Genomic DNA, 10603 nt, shown 5'->3' with positions numbered 1-10603 from the left:
GTGCTGTAAGTATTTTTCCCGAAGTACGACTCCAATCTTCTGCATCGTGTTACAATGATTGTTGAATCTCGTTCTTTATCCTGACCTCATCGTTTGAATTCATTGCTGTCAGTGAAACGGAAACCATTAACGATTGTTCCAAAACATCTTTGGCTAAAATAGACGATGGCGGTTAAAATAGACGATGTCTTACATCACGTTAAAGCCTGTAATTAGCGATATTTCTTCTGACCCATGCTCTGATTCATTTCTGTTTTCCCGTGTCCATATCATCACGTTGTCGACCTTTACGTTGAAAATCGGCACCCAGTTTCTATGATTGATTTTGAAAAGTTGTCTTTCATCTGTACCCATAGATATAGTAGGCCTAGATTGCTGACGAGCCGCCATTTTGCGTGACATTCATGATAAATCCAAGATGGCACGGGAACCGGGCAAAAAATATAAAATTACTATAGGGCGATTGATGTTTTTCGTAATTTAATTCTTCTCATTGTTTTCAAACTCTTTCGATCAAGTTTTATTGGAAACAAATCGTTATTGTAAGTGTTTTGAAGCCATATTGAACAGTTATTATTAAAATACGGGCGAAAATATCGCTTTCGAAATATTGTGTAAAATGGTCGATTGGTTGTCTCGAGTCGTTCGTCCACCAAAATAAACAGATTTTGTCAGCTTTAGCTCCCATACTGGTTTGTTGTGCGTTGAAATATATCATTTTGACAATTTATAGAAATATGGGAAAATCAATATGAACATTTATAACAAAAAAGCAATTTATTTGCAGAAGTACTCCAACTGTACTCGTACTGATAAGTGAGATTCATCCACAGTATAGCAAGGCCATTTGACTTTGAATGAATGGAAAGTGGAGCAAGAAGATACATAACACTGCAGCACTAGTGTTTACTGGCAAGATCTTAGAGAAGCTAGTAATGATGGGAAACTTAATTCAAGGAAACTTGCCTTATCTCACGTAATTGTATCCAGGAACATTGGCTATACTGATAAGATCTTACAGCTAAGTTGTTATACAAAACAAAAGGAAACATATGTTCAGAAGCTTGTTATATTACTGGTTATTACAAAATCGGACATCTCTTAAACAAACAAAACTGTAAAATTCACTGAGCACTGCAAAGTAGAATGAAAAAGCTAATGGCATAAAAGTTTGTGGAAATCATTAATGTTCATTTAAGTTTATTTTCTGCCACAAATGAACTCCAAATCAGTTTGGGCAAAAAACATCGTCTTTGTTTTATTTTCCGACAAGTTTAAAATTCTTCAAACAACAACTAAAAGTTCCGTGGATGGCCTGATCCAAATTAGAGCCCAAGTTTAACATAGGCTGTTTATTATTTGATTTTGCAACATCCTGCAAAGTTTTTCACCATAAATTCAAATTTTCTCACCTCCGTCGAATTGGAACCTCCACGACTGATTATCATTATATTGGCCTATGTGCCAGACACAGCCAACGTCTTTTTTTCCAGACCCCCACTTAATATTCATCGTGCCAGTTAAGATTGGCAAAAAATATTTTTAACTTTACTGTTCGCTACATAAACAATTCTTTACCAACAAGGAAAGACTTCACAAAATGACTTACTTATCTTCACCAGATAGTACCTTCTATCTTAAACTAAAACCCTATTGATGTCGTTGTTGGCCTTTTCTTAGCGATATTTGCAGTTGTAAATGTATGAATGATTCAATTAAAAATCATATTGTAATTACTAACACATTTATTCATCACAAAAAATCCGATAAACATGGTCAATTCGGTTTCTCGTATAATCTTCTCAATTCAATCCATTGGTTTCAATTCATCGACAATGCAGCAGTAATAACTAGCAAGAAGTGAGAAAACCAAAAATCTTTTTACTCGCTTTCAACTTTGCTGCAACTGGTCTAGTATGGTAATTCGAGTTGATACATTGACTTTGAAATAACCAACAATAAGCACCAAAACGAATTAAGGTCCACTCTTAATAAGCTGGTGGTTGAAAGTGACACCCGAGAATATAACCTAAAAACAAAATTGCTCTCAATACTCGATGCGTTTTCCTAAACTATGGCATTTCACCATCGCAACCCTCTTAAAAACCTGGATATCCGATCCCATTGTCCATCAATACACACGCAAATAGTTAGAAATACCAATATCAGAAACCCTAGGTAACGTCTATCTGAGCTATTTCGAATTTGGTCTTAACGTCACTCAACCATCCACTACATTCACTCAATGGCAATGCACCGTTCTAAACACATTAAAAACAATACATTAAAAACATCCAGCATTTTTGTAATTCAACAAATAATCATACTAATATTCAACATGATCAATATAAAACAGCAAAGGAAGTTTTATGGTCCTTTCAAAATCAACAAGTAGACAAACATCGAAATCAACTACAGTGTCAACGTCCAGCATCTCAAAATTTCTTTACGTGAAACAAATACAACGTGGTCGTGAAGACGAACTAAATAAAGCATTTGCGATAAAATACTGGAAAGATTCTGCAAATGTTAGAAGTGTAAAACCTGAAGCTCACGTGTACATGATTATTTTAATTGGTTTCTTATTTTAGGCCGTGAGAAATTTTGTAAAGACTTTTTTTTGGCTGAAACTCACGTTCAGTAAACCATCAATCATTGATGAATCAACCAGCAAAGAAACTGAGTACGGTATAAGGTCCATGAAATAATCACTTTTGCTTCAAATGCTTTTCAAACTACACCTATATTACACAAACGTCGTTCATTTATAAAACAAATATTCACAATACTCAAAACGAATGTGAAAACATTTTGAAAACATCGTAAAAAAATCGTGAAAACATCGTGGGAAGCAACTTGGACTATATTTTGTATACGTACTTTCATTGACAGCCTTCACACATGTACATGCGTACTTTCCATGACGATGTCAACAGGATTGCTCTCTCTTGAATAAATACGCTTTATGCAGTAAAGACTCAAAGCAACGAGCAAACAAAACACGAAGACACCTGCCAAGACAACACCAACGACAGCTCCAGTTGAAACTAAAAACATAAATCATGTAGATACAATACGAAAAGGCTTCTGCGAATTTGGGGGAATTATATACAACTTTGTAAGACTTATTCGTACAGCAAAGTTTTTCACACGACTGTTGGCTTTTTACATTCATAAAAATACACATTGTCTCAAAAAACAAAACGCAAAGATTTATAAACGAAAAACTATAGTTTGCTGCATAAAATAAATAGTATTTTTACGAAACGCATGCAAGGAAGTTTACTGCATTGACACGTAGGCCATCGTCTCCCAAAAGAATGGAATAACTGAATAAGGCCTCTCAATGCAAAGCTATAGAGCTACTTTTAGATTCAACAAACAATTTGTTCCGTTTTATGAGAGACACGTTTTTATCAAGGTATAAAACGGGTCTTCATGTCACTGCATGGCTACAACATACCATCAGCAGGATTTTATTTTATTGGTGCATGTTGCAGTAAAGTTACGGCTAATCCAAGCAGCCAACCCAATGATATCATCTTTCCAAAGGGCAGCTAAAGAACTAAAGCCTAGTTCAAACGTCAAACTTTAAAATGAATCAAACACATTTAAAACAAAAGATTAATAAGGAAGTTCAACTCATTTTCTTTTGTCTTTAATGCGTTGGTGCATTTAAAGTTCGACGTTTGAAACAGGCCCAAGTTTCTTCGAAACATAACTATAAAAAAGCCCGTTTCAAAACATGAATATATCTACAAAAATCTGGGTCAAAGTATACCTAGCTTGCAGACCAAGAGCTATTATTCCAGAGACCACAGCCGCTGCACCAGATGTTTGACCAAAAGATGAAGAGCATGCTTGGTCATTGGAAGCAGATGCAGTTTCCTTAGAATAAGAAGCTTATAGAGCACACATTTATAACACATAACCATGCATAACCAATCAGAAGCCGTAAAAATTTGGAAATTGAAAAAACGACAGAGCTTGAGTAATATGCGGCACATCATTTGTGACAAGATAAAAAACCTACCAGATTATCGGCGAAAGCAGCCGTCATAACAGCACTACATGGCTCAGAACTTAACATTGGTTTTCCGTTTTTGTCCAGAGCAGCAACACCAATTGTGTGAATATTGTTTACAAAACCATTAAAAGCACAGTTGTCCCCAAAGAGAACTCCATTTCCAGCTGAGAAAACATACAGCGATCCGCGACCATTTCGTCCCTATATGTAGGAAAAGTTAGTATGTTTACATTTTTTTACGTATGTTAAATTTTATAGATCCCATATTATACATTTACATTACACAGTTTTAAAAATTCTCCGTGCTCACCAATCAAATCAACTTTTTAGAACATTAAAAGCCGATTGCGCTAGAACTTACTAAAGATAAAACGCTAGAGTTGGAAGTCGCTTCGCACCGTGTATTTCATTGGTCGTTACATGATAAAATAATGGGAGGTACATATAGCAATCTGTGAAATTTCATATGAATTTCTACACTATTGTGGAAATATGGCCATCATGCACCAATGCAAGGTTGAGAATCTTTACGTAACACCATAAAATGCCGTGAAACAAAATGTCCATATATCCAACAGCCATTCACTATCTCTGTCAGTTCCAGATCATTCCATGTGTCAAGTCATTTTGCAATCAAAGTTTTTTGTTTTATTTGCTAATTGAGTTTCTGCTTGCGCACCTCTAAATAAATACGAAATATTTCCTTGGGCCAATACCAAAGCACGTAACTATGTACTAGGGAAACAATGCGATTACAAAACAGCAAAAAATTGTATCAAGAGAAAGGTTAAGTCGTATGCGTTTCCGGTGCTTTACATTCTAATTCACTTCAAAAATTTTAAACATAAATTCATTGCCATTTTGAATGAAAACAATTTTTTAAAACAATACTTTCGTCTTCAGCAATTGGTCATCAAGCTTTTTCAAGAGTATGATACTCACTCGTCCAATAAATAGAATGCAGATTTTGATGTGTAGAAACAGGAAAATTTTGACGAGACAATAGTGTTGTATTCTTTGTCTATGGCTAGCCTTGTCCTATATGGGTTTAAATTAATTCTTGCTTATTTTTGACGTTCTGTTACATCCACACTGATATTATAAGTAATCATAAAAACTTGAAAGAAAATACCAAGGTTGTCCTTAAAAAGTTTTTTAGGGGTGTGTGTAATCTTTTTAAGCAACTGGCCAACGAACTTCGACCGAATACACTATAGGGGGAAGCCTCGTCATTTTCCAAAGTCTACTCGATGACGTCGGTTGAATGTGTTAATTTATTAAATAATAACGCAATAATATGTTAAAATTATATGTAGCAAGTTAATGTACTAAAGAAATATTTTTAACATATAGTCATGGAAAAGACGCTAAATCTTCTTTGTGTCAAAATGCACACGTCTTTTTCAAATTTGCCCAATTTTGAAAGACTGCTTGCGGACATCCAACGAGTTTGAAACATTCTTTTCACATAAAATTAGTATAAGTAATTCCCAAAGATCTTGAAGCATAGCGCTTCTTAATCTTTTCTTCATCATTTAAACATTTTACTGGAAATTTTTCACATTTCATTTGGTAAGTGTTACCCTATGGCACCAACGGTCGTTAAAGTATTAATCAAACAAAATTCGCACACAGCCGCATCAGTAGTGGACTGCCTAGTGATGGACCTCGGTTTTGCACAATGCTGATTGGCACAAACATATTTGATGTTTTAAAGTAGCTACAAGTAACAACCAGTTATATTTAGTCAATGTGTTGAGCTCCAAATGATGACCAAGGGCAAAACTAGAACGTTAATTAGGAGAGGGTGTGTATATATTTATAAATTCAGCTCTGCCCTGCTGATTTCTTTTGTTTCCGTTGTTAATTTCACGATTAATATTCACCCCCAAATTAACGTTCTAGTTTCGCCTCTGAAAATAACATAAGTCCAATAAAAATCATGCAGGAATGATTGATTGCAGGTCTTTGGCAAAGTGGTACACATTCTAATTACTCGTCTAAAGAGTAACTTAATAAGATCTTTCCTTAAAATGGGTCCGGTGTTCTCAAGAGCGTATTAGAATTTTGCCATGGTTTACGTAAACCAGTTCGAGATACACACATTTAGCCAGCACTTAATTCGGTTTAGTGACATTCTTTGCCATCAACAACAGAAATTAAATGTGAGGAGTCTTATTTATTTGTTCCAACCACAATTTTCGGATAAAGGAAATAAATCAAAACATCGTTTATCTTCTGGTATAATTACCAAATACGACTATCCATAACCTTTCATCTTAATGTAATTAGGCACTTTGTAGCTAATAATGGGAATAACTGACAGCCAGCTTGTAGCTACATGTCATTCTGCTACATGTCTACATGTCATTCGGTAGTAATCTTAAGGAAGATCATGTAAGATCTTATAAGATCCTAAGGTAAGATTTTATAAAAGATCCTAATAGGATCCTGCATAGAATCTGACGTATAAGATCTTACTAAGACCCTTTTAAGATCTTAGTTAAGATTTCTACCAGGGTGACGATTTTGTGGAAATAAAACCAAAATATTGCAATTCTCAATTTATCTTGTTTATAACACAACGTAGTTCTTCGGATTGTGTCTAATCTTATACTTAGTCAAATTGTCTCGGAGGTAAAAGATGGTTGAGATAAAGTGGCACTCGTTTATTCATCAAATAGTTATAGAACAACAAAACCCTTGACACAAGTGCAGTTTAAGGCAAAAATAACGCTGGCTCACAAAGTGAAAAAGTGGTAAATTCAAAGTTAGATAAGTTTATGACTGAGAATTATCTCAAAAGTTAAAAACCCTAAATTAACCCTAACCCAATCTACAGCTCTCAAGCTAACATTTTATTACGTTGTTTTTACTTTTTCACTCAATTACAATATTACATTTTAAGCTAGTAAAGAGTGAAATGAAATGCTTTGTTGTACAGTCGTGTAGCTCTCAGTGTTTTTTGATTTTTAATAATCCGCCCGGCCTGCCATTCACTGTCATACATGCCCACAGTGTTTATGGTCAACGGAAATGGGCTACCGTTGTCCGCTAAACTGCACTCAAGCCAAACCCTGTACGTAAGTGTTACCTTTATTACGCCATTTAAGAAAGCACGCCGTGTTAAAGGCCCTGGGCCCTGCACTTTAAAGCCTACGTCAGGTGGACCCCAACTGCAGGAAAAAACATCAATTCCGTGACCATCAAACGGAAACATTGCTCGAGCAAGAACTGAGTCTTCAGGAATACCAGACGATGTTAACTGAATTCCTTGAAAACAAAAATGAAACATTTTGTAAACAAACGACCTGTTACGTACGTTGGCCAGCCAGAAAATAAAAAAATTATATCACGTGACTCGCACAAAAATTCATACAGGTGTGATACGTTTAATTGGCAGTGGCATTTTACCGGCAATCTTGGCGTTGTAAGCGATACCAACACCACAGATACCATTGTTGGCAGCTCCAGCGATAACACCAGCACAGTTTGTACCATGTCTATAAAAATATCACAAAGGTTATAACAATGTTTAGTAACCAAAACACAGTTAGTACCATGTCTACAACACTACCACAGTTTTAACCATGCCAGTCTATAACACCAGAAAAACTAGTACCATGTCTATATAACACCAGTAGAGTTATAACCAGTGACGTACCCAGACGGCAAGTCTTAGTTCTGCAATGTAAATTTCAGAAAGTTATCGTTATTTATTTCTATTGGAATCTATTGTTTTTGCAATGAGTGAAAAGAATAACTTTGCATAGCAGGATCAAACTGGCAAGCTTGTTACGTCACTGGTTATGCCTATTCTACAACAGCCACTTCCAACACACCATTCAATTTTAACAAATTTACCACTTGACATAAACTCGACTGGAGATTAAATTTGAAGATGTATTTAAGAACCTCATTACTGCACTCTTTGTGAAAGTCCTTGTCGTTGTAAATGAAGGAAAGTTGACTCTCCAAAGTTTGGATGTCAAAAAGAGGACTATACTTATCTTTGAGAAGATTGATCTTCTCCTGTGGAACTATGCTCTTCCATGTAGTAAATAGTTTAGGATTTACAAGGTCTAAAAACTCGAACTGATTAATATCTTGAAATCGTTCACTTATCATGCCTTTAATGCAATCAATAATCTCAAAATAAAGCTGTTTGTAATTGTATCTACTATCTGCTCTGGTTGCTGGTGGGCCTACTTTTTCTAGTGCAGTTTGGTAAAACTCGGTGAAAGCTTGATCTGTGCGAAGTGACACAATAAACTGCTTGAAATTGTCAATCTTGCTTATGCCATAGTTAAAATGGGTTTCCCTATTTTGAAGAATGGAATACAAAATTGTGGACTGTTCTAAAATCCTGTAAAAAACACACACTAGAAAACAAAAGAGAAAGCTATCAAGATAATGCAGTAAGCCACTTATTTTACTTAATGACTCGTCATCCCACCCAGCTGGTTGTTCAAGTACCCCCTCAAATATATCTAAAAGTTTTTAATAGTTTTTGTGCAATACATTGATTAATCTAGAGCGATAATACCATCTTGTTTCACCAGGGGCAGGAAACTCAAGGTTGTTAGATGTGAGAAAAGCTTTTCTTTTTGGGGCATTGCTTGTAAATGTATTGAATGTAGCTATATTAATAAAAAAGATTTTAACAGGAGAAATTGATGAGGCTGACTGGCATAGGACCAGGTTCAATCTATGAGCTGCACAATGAACAAAATGAGCAAAAGGATACTCTTGTCGAACCAATGCTTGAACACAATTGATATGGCCAGACATGACAGAAGCACCATCATATGTTTGTAAAACCAGTTTTTCTTTTATATTAGAATACTCACCAAGTTTATCTTTGACAACTTGTGATATTTCTGTGGCATTTCTGTTGATACTTACATCCACAAATCCTAATTGCCTCTCCATAATTTCACTTGCTTTGTCAAACCGAGCAATAACACTTAGCTGCTCTTTGGTGGAGACATCAGATGCTTCATCAACCTGAATACTCATAAATGTGCAATCATTTATTTCCTTTCTGATTTCATCTTCAATAATTGAATCAAGACAGCTGATAAGACCATTTTGAATTTTTGGGGCGACTCCAGTAAATCTTCTGTCACCAACTATATCAGATTCTGCTAGTCTACTGTGCAGTCGACGCTCAAATACAGAATCAAACTTAGCAAAACATTCGAGCAACTCTCTATAATTACCTTTGTTCAAGCTACCTTCGGACTCATTGTGACCTCTAAATGGCAACTCTTGCTTTGACAAATACAACACGGCCTCAGTAACAGTTTTTAAAATTTCTCGATTTTGTCTTACCTCCTCATTGTGACGCTGAATCACATTTCTTCTAGCGAGGGACATAAGACAATCAATTCGTTCACTAGTTCCATACGTTTTCCATGTCTTACATGCAGTCAAATGCGATTTAGATTTTTCATGCTTCTTAGCATCAGACATAATACTCCGCATATCGTTGTAGCCATTCTTAGTCCACGATGGCGATGTTTTTGGGGAAAACATTAGACATGGCCAACAAAACACTTTCTGCAAGGTTGTACTGCCACACAGCCAGTCCTTCGCCTCATACCAAACTCTCTGAAATGCTCTTCCCTTATTTTGGATAGTTAAATCAGGAGTAGGCCGTTCATGAACGATAACATTCTGTTCGACCGACGATCGAGCAGAGAACGGTTTAGCTAATAAGCTATTTACTAAATCAACATCAGTTGAGCAAATCGCAGTCGCACTTGAAGCCATTGTGTCATACACAAATACAAAATATCAACTTGAGAGTAAACACAATGGAAAATTTAAAAATCAAACGAGACTTACCTGTAAGTTGAAGTTTGATTGTAATTCTATGAGTTATTGGACAAGGAAACTAAGGAGTCATGTGAGATATGCGCACGCAGATCGAGGAATCAGTTTTCAACGCTGCGAGTGATTTCAACAGCATTCACCATTTAGGGCGGTTGCAATAAGATTTTTTACACTAAAAAACCCTCCAATATAATGGTGACTTTAGTTTCCTTGTTCAATAACTCATAGAATTACAATCAAACTTCAACTTACAGGTAAGTCTCGTTTAATTTTTAAATTCTATTTCGTCATTGGACTACGTCACTAAGGAGTCATGTGAGATATTCAAAGTGTTGTGATCACGAGCTTTAACATAATCCCAAATGTATTGACAATTTTTTCAACAACACATATAATTATACTTCTAAATTTAAAAAAATTTGTGCTTAGTCATTGGAACCATTTAATAATGAACAACTGAAGTCGGCTTTTGTTTTTAATGGCTTATTATAATATTTTTGAAATGTTGGTCTAATACCACCCAGCTGCTTCCATAATTGCTTCAATTGATATGGATGCTTTGTTTGCAGCTGACGAGGATGCTGCTCTTGTGCTGCAGCCAGAAAAATCATTTATTCCGGCCAGCTTTAAGATTGTTTTAAGCCATCTCGAGATAGTGTCCGTGCTTGCTACATTAAAGGGTTTTTGGAAACAAATTAACAACTGTTTGGAATTACTTCTAATAGTTTTTGTTCTTTA

General features: G+C 35.5%; 1 protein-coding gene across 1 annotated transcript; it reads right to left on the bottom strand.

The window, feature by feature from the left end:
- Nucleotides 1–2893: 2893 nt before the first annotated feature.
- LOC124436031 (protease KEX1-like) lies at nucleotides 2894–7619 on the bottom strand. Its single transcript, XM_046985956.1, has 6 exons — nucleotides 7597–7619; nucleotides 7442–7530; nucleotides 7122–7300; nucleotides 4034–4228; nucleotides 3782–3888; nucleotides 2894–3047 (listed from the first exon to the last, which is right to left on the bottom strand). The coding sequence occupies exons 1-6, from the start codon at nucleotides 7617–7619 to the stop codon at nucleotides 2930–2932; spliced, it is 711 nt and encodes a 236-aa protein (XP_046841912.1). The 3' UTR covers nucleotides 2894–2929.
- Nucleotides 7620–10603: the final 2984 nt, after the last annotated feature.

This window comes from Xenia sp. Carnegie-2017, unplaced genomic scaffold (genome assembly GCF_021976095.1).
Source record: "Xenia sp. Carnegie-2017 unplaced genomic scaffold, XeniaSp_v1 HiC_scaffold_16, whole genome shotgun sequence".
NCBI lineage: Eukaryota > Metazoa > Cnidaria > Anthozoa > Malacalcyonacea > Xeniidae > Xenia > Xenia sp. Carnegie-2017.
Note: the sequence above shows the minus strand (reverse complement) of the source record. Positions and strands in the feature narration are given on the sequence as shown.